Source organism: Oryctolagus cuniculus, chromosome 2, assembly GCF_051225735.1.
Source record: "Oryctolagus cuniculus isolate XC-2025 breed Fujian yellow rabbit chromosome 2, ASM5122573v1, whole genome shotgun sequence".
Lineage (NCBI taxonomy): Eukaryota > Metazoa > Chordata > Mammalia > Lagomorpha > Leporidae > Oryctolagus > Oryctolagus cuniculus.
Genome location: NC_142868.1, coordinates 95,580,357 through 95,601,482, shown reverse-complemented (window position 1 = coordinate 95,601,482; position 21,126 = coordinate 95,580,357). Strand labels below are relative to the sequence as shown.

Below are 21,126 nucleotides of genomic sequence, written 5' to 3'. Positions count from 1 at the left end.
GATGCAGCAGTGGTCACTTGGGATGCTGTTATCCCATACTGGAGTGACTGGTTCAAGCCCCAACTCCTCCACTTCCAATCTATCTTCTTGATAATGTACATCCTGGGAGGCAGCAGACAACTGCTCAAGTACTTGAATACCTGAAACCCACAAAGGAGATCCAGATTGAGTTCTGGGTTTCTGGCTTTGGTCTGGCCCAGCCAAGCAGTTGCAGCCATTTGGGGAGTAAATCAGTAGATGGAAGATTTCTATTTTTTCTTGCTTTTCAAATATATATAAACAAAAACATTTAAAAATAAAAATACTGAATATCTTTAAAAATATATTACTTTAAATAAATTTGGAGAATTTTTAAATTTGGAAGCAAAAGACTTTTGACGAAATGCTCTTGATATAATGAACAGTGCAGAAGGTAGCAATCCCTGTGAAAAATTCACAGAAAACAACGCTAGAATTGTTTTCTAGAATAAAAGGCCCACAGTGGGAGTTAAAATCATTCTATTCAGGATTCAGCATAAAATTTTAACACGTGGGTAAGAACAAAATACGTTAACTGTTATGTGAAATCATGATATAATGAAATCATCTATATATGCAGAGATTTTAACATGTAATTAACCCGTTAATTAAATGCAACCCTATTAAAAGACTATTTTTTGTACTCAATTTGCTAGCAAATATAAGATGTGACACAAATTCAAGCAAAATGTTAGAATTTACTATTCTTTAAAGTGACGTTACTTACCAACATATCCAAAGAGATTACAAGTACTAAACCTTAGCGTGTCAGGTTTTAATTATCTTAATTTCTTATTATACATTGTGTTTTTTCATGTACATGTGTGCTTTGCTCTAGATGTATAAACTTTAATAGTAATATTAATTATTTATCTCAGTTAAAAAATAAGAACATGAAAAATACTTAACAAGAAAGGTACTACCTGAATGACCCACTGCCGATGCTGCCAGGCATGGTAATTCTTGGCATCCTGATTAAGAATATCAGCAATAAACTCAAGCTCCTGAGACGGATCTTTCAGCCATTCCACTAAAACACGTCTGTGATGCCTAAAGCCAGAGAAGAAGGGCGAGAAGTTTTGTGATAATTTATCAAGAACTAACACATCAGGGCCAGCACCGTGGCTCACTTGGTTAACCCTCCACCTTCGGCACCAGCAACCCATATGCGTGCCGGGTTCTAGTCCTGGTTGCTCTTCTTCCAGTCCAGCTTTCTGCTGTGGCCTGGGAAGGCAGTGGAGGATGGCCCAAGTGCTTGGGCCCCTGTACCCGCATGGGAGATCAGGGAGAAGCTCCTGGCTCCGGATTGGCACAGCGCCGGCCGTAGCAGCCATTTGGGGGTGAACCAACGGCAGGAAGACCTTTCTCTCTGTCTTTTTCTCTCACTGTCTATAACTCTACCTGTAAAAAAAAAAAAAAAAGAACTAACACATCAACTACATATGCTACTTAAATGATGTGGAAGGGACTCTCAAGAACAAAAATTCATGTCTAATTCTCAAGACTGTATTGGAGAGAAAATGTGACACAAAGGAAGCATTTCAGGCAGCTGTAGATGAACACATCATTTTTAAAAGCTGCTATCAACACAAGCCAGCAGGGAAAAATAAAAAGCGCACCATTAAATAAGAGTATGGGTTTTTTGTGTTTTTTTGTTTTTTTTTTTTTTGGACAGGCAGAGTGGACAGTGAGAGAGAGAGACAGAGAGAGAAAGGTCTTCCTTTTGCCGCTGATTCACCCTCCAATGGCCGCCGCTGCAGCCGGCGCACCGCGCTGATCCTGGCAGGAGCCAGGATCCAGGTGCTTTTCCTGGTCTCCCATGGGATGCAGGGCCCAAGCACCTGGGCCATCCTCCACTGCACTCCCTGGCCATAGCAGAGAGCTGGCCTGGAAGAGGGGCAACCGGGACAGAATCCGGCGCCCCAACCGGGACTAGAACCCGGTGTGCCGGCGCCGCAAGGTGGAGGATTAGCCTATTGAGCCACGGCGCCGGCTTGAGTATGGGTTTTTAAAGCATCTAACTAGTCTTAACCCTGGGCAGAGGTTGTCTCATTGGTATAGAAGGAAGCGCACCTTCACTTAGGCCGTAAGTTCTTTAGGCGAATGCTGCAGAAAATACACTGGCTTTATAAAAGTCCTTATTTGGAAATCTGAGATTTCCAAACTATCAATGTTCCTGCCACTTTAAGGGGATACTACAGAGCTGAATTTTCAGTTACGTGTAATTTTTTTTTCAAGCTGTCATCTGTAATATTTTTGTGAGAATCCTTGGGACTAAAGTTTTGGTTATAAATTGTTGCTTGATTTGAAAGCCTATTTTTCCTTGCAAAGTCAAATCAGTGAGCTTGGTCCCAAATCCAGGTATAACATTCCTCCTGGAATGTTTATATATATATGCTTATATTTTCCTGAAAATATAAAGTATTAGCATACTTGCATAAAAAGAGCTTCAGGACAATGAGCAAGAGTTGAAAAACCATAATGCAGTAATTTTTGTGCAAAATTGTATCAGAAATCTATAGTTTAAAGAAGGTTTATCTCAAGCTAAATCTGGAAATATGTAATCTTTTGAAAACCCCAAACTTCTGGCCGGCGCCATGACTCACTAGGCTAATCCTCCGCTTGTGGCGCTGGCACCCTGGGTTCTAGTCCCGGTTGGGGTGCCGGATTCTGTCCCGGTTGCTCCTCTTCCAGTCCAGCTCTCTGCTGTGGCCCGGGAAGGCAGTGGAGGATGGCCCAAGTGCTTGGGCCCTGCACCTGCATGGGAGACCAGGAGGAAGCACCTGGCTCCTGGCTTCGGATCAGCGCAGTGCGCCGGCCCGTAGCAACCATTTTAGGGTGAACCAACGGAAGGAAGACCTTTCTCTCTGTCTCTGTCTCTGTCAAACTCTGCCTGTCAAAAAAAACAAAACAAAACAAAACAAAACAAAAACCTCCAAACTTCTAAGAATTTTGCAACGTTACCAGATTATACAATGAGAGAGCAGAGGAAACGTGATCCTATTTGAACAAGTACAGAATCCTTCTGTCAGTTTTCCTTAAGTCCCAAAGACCTTACAAGCAACTTCTCACACCACCAGTTAGTGGACAGAATTGAATACACTTGTACCCTGGCAAATCAGCTATGATATACCTCTCAAAATGAGCTTATGTGCTAGGAAAATACTTCTAAGAATTTTTATTAAGATTTATTTATTTATTTGAAAGAGTTTCAGAGAGGCAGACGCAGAGAGAGAGGTTTTCTATCCACCGGTTCATTTCCCAAAAGGCAGCAATGGTCAAAGCTGGGCCAATCCACAGCCAGGAGCCTGGAGCTTCTTCTGGGTCCCAGGTCTCCCATGTGGGTGCAGGGGCCCAAGGACACGGGCTATTCTCTACTGATTTCCCAGGTAATAGCAGAGAGCTGGAGCAGCCAGGATCCAAAGTAGCATCCACACAGGATGCTGGTACTGCAGGGAGCAACTTTACCTGCTACACCACAATGCTGGCCCTACTTCTAAGAATTTTATAATGGGTTCTGTTTATTCAATTGTTTTCAGCTGAAAAATATTTTAAAAGCCTCCAAGTGGAAATATTCTAAAATTTACTTTGATAATAGTTGTACTTATGTGTGACTATATTAAAAAAATCACCAAATTATACCACTTAAATTGGTGAACTGCATGGCATGTGAATTACATCTCAATAAAGCTGATTTTTAAAAAATCTACTATAGTATATTGTTCGTTATACTAAAGGGAGTAAGCTTGATAGGAAAAGGGGAAGGATATATATGCTTAATGAATGATCTATCTATATGCATGGCAAATTTAAGAAGTCATCTTAAAACTATTAAGGCAAGCTACACTAAGAGAAAAATCCTATATTTCTCCATAAGTTTATTTTAGAAGTCTTCCAAGTCAGTGAGTACTAGCAGCATTGTATCTGTCCGGGTTCCTGGTAAATTCTGTATTGCAGGAAAGTTAAAAACTAGATTCTCTCATATATCAAACTGATTTGTCAAAACAAAACAGTAAGATGCTCTTATGGTCTATCATTTAAAGATATTAAATTGAAGAGTTTATCTTATAACATATATTTTCATGGTAAGACTTTGATTAGGGGCCAGCGCTGTGGCACAGTGGGTTAACATTCTGGCCTGAAAGCACCGGCATCCCATATGGGTGTCGGTTCAAGACCCAGATGCTCCACTTCCAATCCAGCTCTCTGCTATGCCCTGGGAAAACAGTAAAAGATGGCCTAAGTCCTTGGGCCCCTGCACCTGCGTAGGAGACCTGTAGGAAGCTCCTGGCTCCTGGCTTCAGATCAGCACAGCTCTGGCCGTTGCGGCCAATTGGGGAGTAACCCATTGGATGGAAGACCTCTCTCTCCCCCTGCCTCTCCTCTCTGTGTAACTCTGACTTTCAAATAAATAAATAAATCTTAAAAAAAAGGACTGATTATAAAAAAACTATCAATTAATTAGGATATAGGATTTGCCTTACTTGTACTATACTGGTTGTAACAGGAACCGGCAGAGCAGGCAATTCAAAATGTACAGTGGCACAGGTTGGCATGTGGTTACTATGTGTGTTAACAGTGCTGGGAGTGCCTGGCTCAACTCCTAGGCCCTCTGCTTCCAAATGCACATCCCAAGAGGCAGCAAACAATGGCTCAAGTACTTGGGTCCGTGCCATCTACATGGGAGACCTGGATTGAGTCTCCAGCTCCCAACTTCAGCCTCTGGCCCAGTCCCTGCTGTTATAAGACATCTGAGGAGTGAACTAGTAGACAGGTGTTTCTCCTCTTCCCCCAATCCCACCTTCCCACTCTCTCAGATAAAACAGCTCTGTGTTTAACAAGCAGGACAGGCATTTGACACAGCAGTTAAGATGCCACTTGAGATGCCCGCATCCATACTGGAGTGCCAGGTTTGAGTCCCAGCTCCTCTACTTCCAACACAGCCTCCTACTAATGGATGTCCTCGGGGAAAGCAAATGAGGGCTTGAGTATTTGGGTCCTTGCTGCTCACCTGGGAAACCTAGGTTGAGTTTCAGGCCGCTAGCTTCAGCCTGGCCCCACCCCGAATGTTGCAGGCATTTGAGGAGTGAACCAATGGATGGAAGATTGATTATCTCTCTCTCTGCCTCTCTTTAAGGAATGAAAATAAATTTCTCTTTTTAAAAAAAGTACCATAACTAAAAAACTGCTGAATATTCAAAAGCAGCTCCAGCTGTTGAGGCCATTTGGGGAGTGAACGAATGGATGGAAGACCTTTCTCTCTGTCTCTCTCTCTCTAACTCTACCTCTCAAATACATATTTTTAAAAAAGTACTTTATAATGTAATTTTTTATGAATTGAACAACAATTATAAACAAAGAGGCTACAGCAGTAAAGTTGTTAGCTAAATAAAACTCTACCAACAAAAACCTGTATAATACTGCCACCCTGCGAAACAGTGTTCAGTTGTTGACTATCAGGCCTATAACAGTATATGGCTGCACACTCCTTAAGAATAACACTTGGGGCTGGTGTTACGGCATAGTGGTAAAATTGCAGCCTGCAACACTGGCATCCCATATGGATGCTGCTCTACTTCCGATCCAACTCTCTGCTGGATGAGCCTGGGAAAGCAGCAGAAGATGGTCCAACTGCTTGGGCCCCTGCCACCCACGTGGGAGACCCCGAAGAAGCTCCTTGCTCCTGGCTTCAGCCTGGCCCAGTCTCGACTGTTGTGGCCATTCAGGGAGTGAGCCAAAGGATGGAAGATTTCTCTCGCTCTCTCTCTGTAACTCATGCTTTCAAATAAATAAGTAAATCTTTTTAAATTTTAAATAACAGTTGATTATGTAGCCTATTACTACCCAGGTGGGCCAGATGGCAGCCTACGCTCCATATTCTGTGCATGTTTGGGATGAAGATGCTTTTCCTCCTAAGGCTAACTAATGGGCTGGACCCCTTCCCAACCCTGAGCCTTGACTTAATCCCCCCTTTTCTCCAGAATTCCCAACTTCTCTCTTTGTATTAACTCTCTCCTCACCATGGAGTCTTTACCTCTGTGACAAAAAAAACAAAATCAAAGCTCTGATACCACTGTGTCTTCATTTCTCAATACCCAATCTTAATTTCCCACTTACAAATTCAACCCATTGCTACCTTCCTTCCTCCTCCTTGAACTGCCCCTGCCCAGCCTGCTACCCACCCAGCCCCACCCCCGGTGGGAGGACAGCTTATGTGGGCATTCACAACCACCTAATTAACAAAGCCACTGCTCTGTCCCCCTTCAGACCTTCCTTTTCCTTTTCAGTCTCTCTTCTCTTGGTTTCTAGGACAACAGTGACGGCTTCCCATCAGTCAGCTCGGACACTCACCTGTCCCCTGAATGATGAGGATGCTCATCGGCATTCTACACTCAGCCTTCTACTCCAATTCTCCCAGAGCAGCCGCATCTACATCTACGCTTCCACCGCATCTGCAGCAAGAGACAGCCCCAGATCCCGTCCTCAATCATCCTGTCCTCACTCCACAAGAGACATTTTCCACCACCTGCTGGACAGCTCGATATAGGTTTTCCTACAAACTCCACCCATCCAATATCGATCCCATCTTTCTTTACCAAAAATTGCTGCTTTGCCTCACCAATTCCCTAAGTGATGGCACCACCAACTGTCAAGCCAAAAGTACCGAAATCATTCTCTCAATAAATTATACATCAAAACTCATCGCTTTTATTTCCAAACTTACTGAAAGCTTTTCTCTTGAAGGTACCCTGCTCTCTCCTTGTCCCCAGCACATCTGAAACTCCATCTCCACCTGCACCACCCCAGGACCTATCACACTTCAGGGTTGTTAACCGATTCTGCTCCATCTTCCACCTGCCATCAGAATAAACTTTCTGAGACACAATCCAATCACGCCGCTGCCTGAATTAGTTTGTCAGTAGCTCCTCACTGCCACTAAAATAAGCCAACCGCTAGCAATGCTTATAAGGCACGTTCTAATCTTCTAGTGCCTACGTCCTCAGACCCCTCAAAGGTACTCGAATAACACAGAACTACATACAGTCCCCTGAGTGAACCACGCTCCGCTCAGAGTATTTTCTTTGCTTCAGAGGCCCTTCCTTTCAAAAGTTTCCCTTAAATCTCAGGCATAAAGTTGTGCGGGGTGTGTGTGTGTGGGTCGCTGTGTGAGAAAAAGATAAAATGTTGGAAACTCCTGTGTTATGAGCAGACAGGCAGTAGCACAGAAAGCAGAGAACTCCTCCCTGCCTCTTCACCACAACAGCATGGAAGCTGTCATTCAAAGCCACATTCATCACCTGCTGGGTACTGTTTGGACTCTATTTCCTCCATATCTGCTCAGTCTTCTTTCTCCAAAACCTCTTTCTTTTTTCCTATTCCACTCTACTGCCCTACTCGTAACAATCCCCATATTCTGTTCATGCTAACTTAGGACCTTACTTTCTAGATCAAATATACCCTTTGAAAAAACTCTATCATCATACTTTTCACACTGCTCTGTAAAATAATTAGTTTTATTATTTGTTTTCCCCTTGAGACCATGTCAGATTCCTCTTTGTATCTCCAGTATCAATACTGCTTAAATAAACAAATGAACAGGGGCCAGCACCGTGGCTCACTTGGTTAATCCTCCACCTGCGGTGCCAGTATCCCATATGGGCACCAGGTTCTAGTCCCGGTTGCTCCTCTTCCAATCCAGCTCTCTGCTGTAGCCCGGGAAGGCAGTGAAGGCTGGCCCAAGTGCTTGGGCCCCTGCACCCGCTTAGGAGACCAGGAGGAAGTACCTGGCTCCTGGCTTCAGATCGGCATAGTTCTGGCCGTAGCGGCCATTTTGGGGGTGAACCAATGGAAGGAAGACCTTTCTCTCTGTCTCTCTCTCACTCTATAACTCTATCTGTCAAATAAATTAAAAACAACAACAACAAATAAACAAATGAACAAAAGATCAAATACCAGAAAGTCATTATAACATAATGAATAGAAAACACTTTCCAAATTTTCACTCAAAATTTTTTTTGGCTCTAGCAGTATTGCACACTGATGTTGAAACTTGAAATAAATAACAATGGCAGCTAACAGCTTAGTGTTAATCACAGTGAGGCAGCATTCTGAGCATGAACATGAAGTTATCTCAATGAATCTCCCTAACAATCCTATATGGCAGGCAACATTAGCTCCAATGTAAAGTGCTGGAATTTTAAAGAAGCAAACAAAATGTCCCTATTATCTCAACATCCACTGGCAAGTACTGTAAGCATAGCGGTGTGTCTCCTTCCTACTTTCATCTTACCAAACTTGATAGTTTTTGGGCTGCTCCTCAATTATTGCAGTAATGTAGTTCATTTCTTCATGTAGATCCTTTTGAAGGGACTTCAAGAGAACTCTCCGAAAATGCCTAGAGCAAACAGCAAGCATCCAAAGTCTCATTACTCCACCTAAGTTGCCTCACAACTGTATCAAATAAAGCTACAGGACAACAATATGTTAGCCACATTTTTGGTAGGTACTCTCTGGAACAAAGAATGTTTAACAATCTCACTGCTTCTGGTTGTCCAAATTCATGCAAGCATCTAGTAACTAGAAGAATCAAGCACCTAAAATAAAAACAGTGAAAGGCAACAAATAGGAGATGGAAGTAAATTTCTGAACTTTAAGGAATGAAGGACAACCAATTAATTATTAGTTAATTTTAATTAAGCTGTTTAGCAGTGTCCCACAATGAGAAGCAAAGACATCTCTTCACATAATAAACTCTATTATAAACATATCAAATATTGTACTTTTAGAATCACAAAAAAAATGCTACTCATAAATCAAACAAGTTTCTCTTAATTTCACAGGTGAAGTCAAATGATTAAAAAAATACTTCCTAAAAACATGGCTCATTCTGGTTTATTTTTACTTCAAAATGTCTAACTCAGTACATAAGCAGAGAATAATCTAGGGTCTACTTTATAAGTTACCTTTTAAAAAAAGCGTATTTATTTATTTGAAAGGCAGAGTTACAGAGAAAGAGAGAGAGACAGAGACAGAGAGATTTTCCACCTTCTGGTTCACTCCCCAAAAGATCACAATGGTCAAGGCTGGGCCAGGCCACAGGCAGAAGCCTGGAACTCCATCCATGTCTCCAATATGGGTGGCAGGGGCCATCATCTGCTGCTTTCCCAGATGCAAGAGCAGGGAGCTGGACCAGAAGTGGAGCAGCCGGACTTGAACCAGTGCTCATATGAGATGCTTAACCTGCTGTGCCACAATGCCAGCCCCTAAAAGTTATCTTCCAAAAATAAATGCTAAATAGGGAAAACACTATTTCCCTTTCATTATTATTAAAGAAAAGTAGGCATCATAGAGCACTTAGACAAGATTAGATGCGTTCAGGGTGGTATGGCCATAGCATAGAGCACTTAAATACAAGCATTTGGCTTCTAGGTCGACTCTAGGTATACTGCTTTAAAAAAAAAAAAAAAAAACTGTTCAGGAAATTTCAAATTGCATTCTAAGTTCCTTTGTACTATTATAGTCAGAAATTTCTTAACAATTAAGAAAGTGTATTTTACAGACATAAAATGGTTGAATATCATACTGTGAATGCCAGTTAAATACACTATATAAATGAATTTATTCTCACTCTCTAATAAAATTCTACTAACAGGATAGTAAAGGAAAACAGAAGGTAGCAGAGAATAGGGACAAGGGAAAACCACGGCAACCTGAAAAGGACAACAAAACATGCAAAACATGAGCAAACACACAGTGTTAACTGACCTAGCAAAACATAATGTGAAACACCTAACTGCCAAGAGACTGAAATGTAACGCTAACAGAACCGGTCCTCTCTTTCACTCTCCATTGCAGAAACAGTTGCTTAGCCACAGGCTTTGCAACTAACTTAAGTAATGAAGAATGCTTGCTTGAGAATTCCAGACAGTGACCTTGAGAAACTCAGCTGAAGTTGCACAGTAATCTGGCTCTAGTCAGCACGTTGGGCGGATGAGATTTATGACTGCAAATGGAAAATAACCACTGTGACTCCAACCAGCCCCTTACTGTTGGGCCAAAGCCAACGCACAGCAGGCCCTGTTCTTGGTTCCCCTTGTTCCTGATCCTCTTTCCTTTCCTTTCTGCTCCCTTCAATAGCTCTCCTGCAAACCTGCAAACCTGAGATGGTCTTGGTGGCAGTTACCTTGGTCATCTCTTCAGCTTGCCAGCCTCTTGAATAAACCCGATTTCTCGCCATCAATCCTTAGTCTTTTGAGTACTGGCTTCTAGTGGCAAGCAGCTCCAAACTCGTTTTTGTAAACACTATGCCTCATAAATATGTCCAATTATGTGTCAATTAAAATTAAAAGTGTATTAAAATGTCAGTGAAAGAGAAGATAAAATTGAGGAAATATCTCAAAATCAAATTAAAAAAAGAAATGAAGTAAGAAAAGACAATTCAGGAGGTACAATATGCAACTAAAAGGTACTCCAGAAAGAGCATCATAAAGAAACAAAAAAAATCTTAGAACTTCAGTATAAAATAGTTTAGGCAAAGGAATAGTAACCTTTTCAACCTGAAACAGAAGCTAAAAAAAAAAAAAGGAAAATCAGTTTTAAAATTCTGAAAGAAAATGACTTCTAACCTAGAATTCTACCAATAAATCGGAAGGAAAACTAAACACTTTTAAATACATAAATCTTGGGACTGGCATTGTGGAGCAGCAGGTAAAGCAACTGCCTGAGACACCAGTGTCCCACTTGGGCAGCAGTTCAAATCTTAGCTGCTCCACCTCCGATCCAGCTCCCTACTAATAGCCTTGGAAAAGCAGCAGCAGATGGCCCAAGTACTTGGGCCCCTGCTACCCATGTGGGCAACGTGGAAGAAGTTCATGGCTCTTTGGCCAGCAGACATGTGGGGAGTAAACAGGCAGTGGAAGATCTCTGTCTGTCCCTCTCTCTGTAACTCTGCCTTTCAAATAAGTAATAAATAAATCTTTTAAAAAAAAAGTGAGTTAGTATATACCATAAATTTATTATTCATTTTAATGGAGGGAAAGTAGTGAAGAATGATCTTTCCTTTGCAGATGAAATAGATGAGGTCCAAAATGAAAAGAGTAAAAGTAACACTGAAGTATATTAGGTTAATTTAAAAAATTACTGCTGTCTGGTGACCACTTGATAGTGTTTAAGGTTGTTCAGCGCACCCACATCCCACGCTGGAGTGCCTGGGTTCAAGTGCTGGCTCTGCTCCCAATTATGCCTTCCTGCTCATGTGCACCCTGGGTGTCAACAGCGGATAGCTCAAGTAACTGCATCTCTGGAACCCACAGGGGAGACAGAGCTGCTGGCTTCAGCCTGGCCCAGGCCCAGGCCCAGCTGTTGAAGGCATCTGGGGAGTGGACCAGCAGGTAGGAGGTCACTCTGTGTGTGTGTGTGTGTGTGTGTGTGTCTTTCAAATAAATAAAAATTTAAACCCAACTAAATCCATACTCACAATTAAAAGAAAAAGAAAAAAAAAAAGTAGTTCCCACTGTGGGGGTGAAAAGAATGGGTGGAGATTACTATTTTTCCTCCAACTGCTGACTTCACCCTAATGTGAAGTATTCTTTTAATAAAATTTAATTTTAAAAAAGTCACATGAACTAGAACATGAGACATGGAAATACGAATGATGTGTATTACTTACCACACTGTGTAATTGGCTGCATTTAATTCAATAGCATCTCGGGTCAGTTTAAAAGCTCGTTCACTTCTCTCATCACGCTGCAGAACAGCTCGGAAGTAATCATACACATCTCTAACTGGAGAAGAGCACACCACTGCATTAGGACTCCCTCTTTTACTTTAAACAACCCAGGAGGCAGGCATGTGACACAGAGCTTCACACCCTTTATGGGGCCTGCACCGAGACACAGCTGATTAAGCTGCCACTTGTTACACCAGCATCCCATACAGGAGTGCTGGCTCAGGTCCAGAATGCTCCACTTCCAATCCAGATCCCTGCTAATGCACATGGGAAAATAGGGGAAGATACGCCAAAGTACTTGGGTCCCTGCCACCCATGTGAGAGACCTGGATGGAGTTCCCTGCTCCTGGCTTTAGCCTGGCCCAGCCCTAGTTGTCGCAGGCATTTGGGGAATGAACTGGCAGACGGAAGATCTGTCTCTCTCTCTCTCTCTGTCACTCTGCCTTTTGAATAAATTAAAAGAAAAAGAAAGGAAGAAGAGAAAAGAAAAACAACTTTAAAAAACAAGACACCTGGATTCAAGTCCTGGCTCTGCTCCTGATTCGTGTTTCCTGCTTTGCTCACCCTGGGAAGTTGGCTGGGTCCCTGCCACCCACATGGGAGCTCCAGACTGAGTTCCCACCTCTTGGCTTCAAGCCTGGTCCAGCGCAATTGGTGTGGGTATTTAGGAAGTGAACCAGCAGATGAGAGGTCTCCCTCACTGCCCTGGTGCCTTTCAAAGTAAACAGATACTTGCAAATGAATAAATAAGATTGTTTTAAACTAACTCAGTGACGTAAAATATTCTTATACCTGTGTAAAATAAATTTACATGTATATGATTTTTAACAATAAGCAAAATAGTCAAATGACAGTGACCGCCACCCTGAAACTCTCCTGTGTTACAGCACTAAGCATGGGTACACATACATCTCTACACACACTGCTTTGTAGGTTACTGCCAGACTCCAAACTTCCCAAAGATCTTAGGTATCAAATTAAAAGTGTGGAAAACTCAACTAGACTCACAGGGCTGTTTTCCTCACATGATTAGACTGTTTAAAAAAGGTGCATAATGGTATAAAGTTCCAACAGTATAAAAAGGTTTACACTAAATTTCAATTCTGGGGCTGGCCCTGTGGCATAGCAGATAAAGCTGCCACCTGCAATGGCAGCATCCCAAATGGGTGCCGGTTCCAGACCTGGCTGCTCTACTTCCGATCCAGCTCTCTGCTATGGCCTGGGAAAGCAGTGGAAGACGGCCCAAGTCCTTGAGTCCCTGCACCCATGCGGGAAACCTGGAAGAAGCTCCTGGCTCCTGGCTTTGGACTGGGTCAGCTCTGGTCATTGCAACCATCTGAGTGGATAGAAGATTTCTCTCTCTCTCTCTGAAACTCTGCCTTCCAAATAATAATAAAACTTTAATAAATAAATAAATTTTAATTCCACTAAGCTCCCAGTATTCCTCCCTAGAAGGAACCCACTGTAAACTAATTCCTTATCCTTTCATATATATATATATATATATATATTTTTTTTTTTTTTTTTTGAAAAGCAGAGATAAAGAAACACTATCTGCTTATTTACTCCCCAAATGCCCCCAACATTTGGGGCTAGGCCAGATTGAAGCCAGAAGCCTGGAAGTCCACTAAGGTCTCCCATATGGTGGCAAAGACCCAACCACTTGTACCATCACCTACTGCCTCCCAAGGGAGGGCATTAGCAGGAAGCTGGAATGAGGAGTGGAGCCAGGACTCAAATCCAGGCCCTCTGACATGGGATGTGGGTATCTCAAGTGGCATCACTCAGCGTTCTAACAAGCTTCTTTCACTTATGAATTACTAAAGGTAATATAAACTAGAACAAACCTCTATGGAAAATTAGGTAAATCTATTTAAAATCTAAATTTACATACTCATTGACCTAACAATTCTAGTTCCAGGTAGTGTTCTTACAAATATACTCCTATATGCACACAAAGTACCCAAGGATATTTACTGGCTATTTAAAAGGAGGGGGAGGGTGACCAGTGTCATGGCTTAGTGGGTAAAAGCTACCACCTGTGATGCCGGCATCCCATATGGGTGCTAGTTCATGTTACAGCTACTCCACTTCTGATCCAGCTCCCCGTCAATGGCCTGGGAAAAGCAGTGGAAGATGGCCCAAAGTGCCTGAGCCCCTGCTACCCATGGGGATCTGGATGAACTCCTGATTTTGGCTTGGCCCAGCCCTGGTTGTTACAGCTATTTGGGGAGTGAACCAGCCGATGGAAGATCTCTCTGTCTCTCCTCTCTCTATAACTCTGCCTTCCATATAAATAAATCTTTAAAAAATAATAAATAACTGGGGCTGGCATTGTGGTAAAACCACCCTTTCTAATGCTGGCATCCTATATGCGTACTGGTTCATGTCCTAGTTGCTCCACTTCTCATCCAGCTTCCTGCTAGCAGCCTGGGGAAAGCAGTGGAAGATGGCTCAAGTGTTTGGATCCCTACCACTCACGTGGGAAACCTAGATGAAGTGCCTGGCTCCTGGCTCCAGCCTGGCCTAGTGCTGGCCTCTGTGGCCATTTCATTTGGGGAGCGAACCAGTGAATGGAAGGTATCTCTCTCTCCTTCTCTGTAACTCTTTCAAATAGATAAATAAATAAATCTTTAAAAGGGTAATGGGGGGCCGGCACTGTGGCACAGCAGGTTAACGCCCTGGCCTGAAGCACCGGCATCCCATGTGGGCACCGGTTCGAGACCTGGAAAAGGTCTTCCACACACTGGTTCACTCCCCAGATGACTGTAACAGCCAGAGCTGCACTGATCCAAAACCAGGAGCCAGGAGCTTCTTCCAGGTCTCCCACGTGGGTTGCAGGGGCCCAAGGACCAGGGCCGTTTTCCACTGCCTTCCCAGGCCACAGCAGAGAGCTGTATCAGAAATGGAGCAGCTGGGTCTAGAGCCAGTGCCCATATGGGATGCTGGCACTGCAGGCCACAGCTTTATCCACAGTGCCACAGCTTTAAGCCATTCTTTATAATCTTTGAGACATATAAAGGTTACCTGCTTCTATACAATAGATTTAAAAAGTTTAATTTAGGGGGATGGCACTGTGGTACAGCAGGTTAAGCTGCCACCTGCGAAGCCAGCATCCCACATGGTTAGAGTCCCAGCTGCTCCACTTCCAATCCAGCTGTCTGCTAATGTGCCTGGGAAAGCAGCAGAAGGTGGCCAAAGCACTTGGGCCCCTGAACCCACATGGGAGACCCAGAAGAAGCTCCTGGCTCCTGGCTTTGGATCAGCCCAGCTCTGGCTGTTGCGGCCATTTGGGGAGTGAACCAGTGGCTGGAAGACCTTTATTTCTGTCTCTCTTTCTCACCATCTGTAACTTTACCTCTCAAATAAATAAAACCTTAAAAAAAAAACAAAATCAAACAACTATGGGCTACGACACAGACACTGACCAAGATAGACAGACACAGACACAGACACACAGAGACACACACACACACACACAGAGACAGCTAAAATTCCTAATTGGGAGGCTACTGGGAGAAGACAGCTCTAACTGTGGATTCCTATGTAGGCAAATCAAAACCAATTTGATAAAATGACACTTAAACCTAACTAATCAGAAAGTGACAACTAAACTCTTAACTACATTAAATAGAATTACATGCTCATTGAATTTTTTCTGTAAAAATTTTCCCCCTTTCACTTTATTTCAAAGGCAGACAGACAAAGACAGAGGCATTTCATCTGCTGGTTCAGTCCCCAAATGCCTATAATAGCCAGGGGATGGGCCATGTTGAAATCATGAGCTCAGGACTCCAGGTCTCCCATTGAGTGGGAGGCACTCAAAGTCCTGGAGCCATCGCCTGTTGCCTCCCAGGACTGCATTAGCAGCAAGCTGGATCCAAAGCAGAGTAGCCAGGACTCTATCCAGGCACCCCACCGTGGGATGCGGAGGTCCCAAGCAGCTGCACTGTAGACGCACTCTCTGGGAGAAGTATTATGGCCCAGAAGTTAAGTCACTGCTTGGGACACCTACCTCCCATATCAGACTTCCCGGGCTCAAGTTCTGGCTCCACTCCTGATTCCAGCTTCTTGCTAATGTGCATTTGGGAGGCAGGAGGTGATGGTCCAGTACTTAGTCTGTCACCATGTGGGAGAACTGGATGGTGTTACTGTCTGCCTGCTTCAGCCTGGCCCAGCCCCAGCTCCTGTGGGCCTTTGAGGAGTGAGCCAACATAGAGCCTTTCAAATAAATACAATAAATACATTTTGCCATTGAATTCATGGATAGAAACGGCATCTCTTTTACAATTTTCTTAATTTTCATTCATAATTCAATAGGATTTTTTCACCCTATTTAATGGCCAATGGAATACTCTTTCTGTTCTTTGGTTGCCAGTTCATACCCTTGGTTGGTTTTCTGACTAAGCATTCAGTCTCTTGTAGGAATTCCTTTTAAATTCTGAGCATCAATCCTGTTTTATATGGTGTATCTTCTTCATACTGCTTTATTTTTGACTTATTTGTGTAGCAGGATTTGTGTACTGAGACAAGACACCAAGGCCTCTTAACAGGAAGTAGTCTTGTTATGCTGGTATAAGGCCCAGGTGGAATTTCTTTTCTAAAATCTTGAGCCTGGAACAAAGAAGGGTTTTCCCTTATGCATGTTTTTAGTCTCTTTGTCTCTCTTATATGGTTACCTGCATGCATTTGATTGGATATTCTAATGTTACATGGCTGCCACAGGACTGATACAACACGGCACATGGGAATGCAATTACTGAAAATGTTTTTTTTCCACACACATTCTGAACTGTAAGCTGTCTGACCAGAGTTAACATCATTGCTCTGCACTAACAAGCAGAATCTGAAATGGTTACATATATGCAGATAGTAACTACAGTTAAAAACATTCATAGGCAAGCAGATAACAACCACATTTTAGGGGTCAGCACTGTGGCACAGTGGGTTAATGCCCTGGCCTCCCATATGGGTGCCGGTTCAAGACCCGGCTGTTCCACTTCCTGTCCAGCTCTCTGCTATGGCCCAGGAAAGCAGAAGAAGATGGCCCAAGTCCTTGGGCCCCTGCACCCACATAGGAGACCCGGAAGAAGCTCCTGGCTCTGGATTGGCACAGCTCCAGCTGTTGTGGCCATCTAGGGAGTGAACCATCAGACAGAAGACCCCCCTCTCTCTCTCCTCTGCCTCTCCTCTTTCTGTGTAACTCTTACAAATAAATAAATAAATAAATAAATCTTAAAAAAAAAAAAAAAAACAGGGAAAAAAACACATTTTATTCCCAGGACAGATGCCTCCCTTTTTCTTCTTCTAACCTTAGGAAAGCCTCTACTGCAACTTGAATCATGTCAGTCAGAAATAAGTTTAATTAAAAGAGGCCTCTGCCACATTTGTGGTTTCTTCTGTTTTATAAGTCTGAGCCTTGATATTATATATTAATTTTTGATTTTGATTTTCTTTTGTGGTTTATGATCACATCACATGCAGTAACTTAAAACACTAATGTTATATTCTGCAAAAATATTAATATTTTACCCATAATAGAAATGTATGCTTGTATTAGTTTCCCCAACATCTTTGTTTTAGGTATTCATGAACCTGAAAAAGTTGTAGTTTACGTTTCTGCTATCATTAGTGAGGTTAACACCTCTTCAAAGATATTTCTGTTCCTTGTGTCTCTTTCTATGTAAAATCTCTCAAAAGTTTTGTATTTTTACACACATTTTTTCCCTTAATTCTGAGTTTTACATTTTGTCTAATAATACCTTCTCCATCCCAAAAGATTACTGCTTGTTGCTAGTATGTTTATAGTTTCTTCCAGAACTTTATCTAGAACTTATTTTCATTATCTGATTAATCTTTTTCATAAAAATATAAAATACTCATCACATACTAAATTCTCATATACATACAGATGATCTATTTTTAGAGCTCTTGGTGCTCTATTTATAGAGTCTCTATTAATCTGTTTATTTCTGTTCCAGTTTCCCCTACGTTAATTTTATTTTTATTTATTTATTTTTTGACAGGCAGAGTGGACAGTGTGAGAGAGAGAGAGAGAGAAAGGTCTTCCTTTTCCGTTGGTTCACCCCCTCAATGGCCGCTGTGGCCAGTGCACCACGATGATCTGAAGCCAGGAGCCAGGTGCTTCTCCTGGTCTCCCATGTGGGTGCAGGGCCCAAGCACTTGGGTCCCCTATGTTAATTTTAAGTGGTGCATTTTCATATATAGTAAGGCAAACCCCCACACAAACATTTTCAAACATTTCTAACCATCCTTTCACAATCAAAAAAATTATAATAGTAAAAGCTTTTTGTAAAAGAGGAATGATCTTGGATAATAAAGCCTTAACTGAAAGAAATATACAAATTACAAAACTAACATTCCAATGTATTCATTCTACCCTTTCCTAGAACAACTAACAATTAACATTAGCATGACCTTCAATTTACAAAGCATCTTCACATTCATTATGAAAGAATACTTTGTCCAAGAATATAATCCACTCATTTTAATATCAATAAATGTATTCCAACTGAGCCTAACATTTCATTGTGAAAATATATTTCAAAATGCTGTTTCAACAACCAGAGTACATTCTAAATAAAACAGTAACTCATTTGTGATCTCCTACATGCAGATTAAACAGCAAAGGAAAAGCACCATCACATAGCAGCTACTATGTATTATAATGTGACATTCATTACTTAGATCATCACCATTCTTCAGACAAAATAAAAACCATCATGAAAAAATCACAAATCAACTCACCATAAATCATTCAGATTTTTATTAGACAAAAATCTGTCACCTAATCTGCCACTTAGTTATGAATTTTTTTCTTTTTGTTTTAATTTATTTGACAAAGTTATAGACAGTGAGAGAAAAAGAGAGAGAGAAAGGTCTTCCTTCCATTGGTTCACTCCTCAAATGGCCGCTATAAGCCAGGAGCCAGGTGCTTATCCTGGTCACCCATGCGGGTGCAGGGCCCAAGCACTTGGGCCATCCTCCACTGGCCTGCCGGGCCACAGCAGAGAGCTGGACTGGAAAAGAAGCAACCAGGACTAGAACCCGGCGCCCATATGGGATGCTGGCGCCGCAAGTGGAGGATCAACCAAGGGAACTACGGCGCCAGCCCCTGAATTTCTTTATCTTTTTTGACAGGCAGAGTTAGACAGTGAGAGAGAGACAGAGAGAAAGGTCTTCCTTTTTCTGTTGGTTTACCCCCCAAGTGGCCGCTACTGGAAGAGGAGCAACCAGGACAGAATCCGGCACCCCAGTCGGGACTAGGACCCAGGGTGTGGGCGCCGCAGGCAGAGGATTAGCCTAGTGAGCCGTGGCACCGGCCTGAATTTCTTTTTTTCAAAAGATCTATTTATTTAAAAGGCAGAATGACAGAGAAAGAGGGAGACACAGACCCAGTGTTACTCCTCAAATGGCTGCAATGGCCAGGGCTGAACCAGGCCAAATCCAGAAGCCAGGAGTGTCTTCTGTGTTTCCCACATGGGTTCAGAGGCCCAAATATTTCATCCATCATCCACTGCTTTCCCAGGCACATTGGAAGTGAAGCAGCCAGGACTTGCACCAGTGCCCACAGTTGTGAACTGCAACTCTGCTACTAAGTTTGACTTACAGGTCTTTTTCAAATAAAAACAAACTTACATTTTTCACTATAGATGATCTGGACCACTGGATTGGGACCATCGTTCTGTGGTACTGGATCAATATCAGCCCACTCTGCTCTGTCCCTAAAAATAAACATTTTTTTCAGTGATTATAATAAAATACATAAGAAAAACAACTTTGATGTTTGTAAAAATTGTTTTTTAAAAAAAAGTACACTTACATCAGCACCAGTAAGTTAGAGAACTTAATGTAATCATGGTTGGGTTCTTCAGGACCATATTTTCCCACTTTGTTTTACATACTAAACTTTTAAACTAATAAATAAAACTAATAGTTTTTGGATTAAAAATGTTAATCACCCATTTTCAAATTTAAAGTTTTTTTTTATAAAGATTTATTTATTTGAAAGGCAGAGTTACAGAGAGACAGAGAGAGAGGGAATCTTCCATCTGCTGGTTCACTACCCAAATGGCTGCAATGGCCAGAGCTGGGCCAATCCGAAGCCAGGAACCAGGATGATGTTCTGGGTCTCCCATGAGGGTGCAGGGGTCCAAGCCCTTGGGCCATCTTTCACTGCTTTCCCAGGCCACAGCAGAGAGCTGGATCAGAAGTGGACTGCCGGGACTAGAACCAGGGCCCAAATGCCATTCGGCACTGCAAGTGGTGGCTTTACCTGCTCCGCCAGCCACGGCGCTGGCCTCTCAAATTTAGTTTTAAAACTGGAAGAACTATATCTTGCTATAGGCACACAACTGATCTAATTGCCTGACTGGCAAAGACTGGACTCAGCATTTTTTACAAATCTGAGTAACAACTCACTAAGAACTGACGTTTTAAAAAAATTAAAAGCTATTCGTTTGCTGTATACCAGAGAAGTGGCCCAGGTGGTGACTAAGAGAGCCGGTTCTGGAATCTGACAACTGCCTAAACCGGAGTACTCACTCTACCACTCGACAGCTGAGTGTCCTAGGGCAAGTTACTTGATTTTTCTGGGCCCAGTTATTTTGTTTATAAACAGGGATGATAACCTTACCAACCACGGTTGGAAGACTGTTTTTAGATGTTCGCTGAGGTAACAGATGTTAAGTGTTTAAAGCGTGCACAGCCCCTCAGGAGCAATGACTACTACTCATTCTCAATGGTAAAAATGACACTACAGTGACAATACATGCTGACACAAATTTCCACGTGAACTGTTCACAACGTGACCAAAGCAGGTTCAGCCACGCTTCCCCTGGTCTTCTTGTCACCCACTCAGTGTTTCCTTACGTCGATCAGCCGTTGGCGGCAGAGACTCCAGGCGGTCCAGACACCGTGTCCACGAAGGAGGAGATGCAAAGGACACAGCTACCTGCGCGTGACACCTAGAGCCTAGGGCAGAGGCCCTGGGACGGCGAGGCTGTGACTGGCAGAGCAGGCTCAGTCGTGCTGAGAACCTGGGCACTTCCACAACCCAGCGAGAAGGTCCGGAGGGGAGGAGCCTCTGTGAAACACCAGCTTTCACTCATGCAGCAAATCCAGGCAGATGAGCCATCTACCGGGTTTACGGAGGACTACGGAGGGAAGTGAGATGCAGGACGCCTTCGCGTAGGCAGGTCCGCCTGGGAACAGGCAACCGGCGTCGCTACTCCAAGCAAGGAACACGTGGGCACGGGCTGCGTGCAGGTGTGCCAGCAAAGACCGGCAGCAGCGCTTACACATCGCTTCGCCGCGCTGGGTTCACAGCAAGGCGTCCCTTTCAGCCCCTGCAGCCTAGC

General features: G+C 42.9%; 1 protein-coding gene across 2 annotated transcripts in view; it reads right to left on the bottom strand.

Moving 5' to 3' along the window:
• Positions 1-21,126, bottom strand: part of FNTA (farnesyltransferase, CAAX box, subunit alpha) — a 32,452-nt gene that overhangs the window by 10,849 nt on the left and 477 nt on the right. Inside the window, exons 2-5 of one of the 2 annotated variants that reach the window (XM_008273904.5) lie at positions 19,406-19,491; positions 11,687-11,801; positions 8,309-8,413; positions 942-1,068 (exon numbers count right to left, since the gene is read on the bottom strand). In XM_008273904.5, the coding sequence (XP_008272126.1) occupies positions 942-1,068; positions 8,309-8,413; positions 11,687-11,801; positions 19,406-19,491 (433 nt within the window). The remainder of the gene's footprint in view (positions 1-941; positions 1,069-8,308; positions 8,414-11,686; positions 11,802-19,405; positions 19,492-21,126) is intronic. The other variant, XM_017350343.4, reaches the window with a different exon arrangement.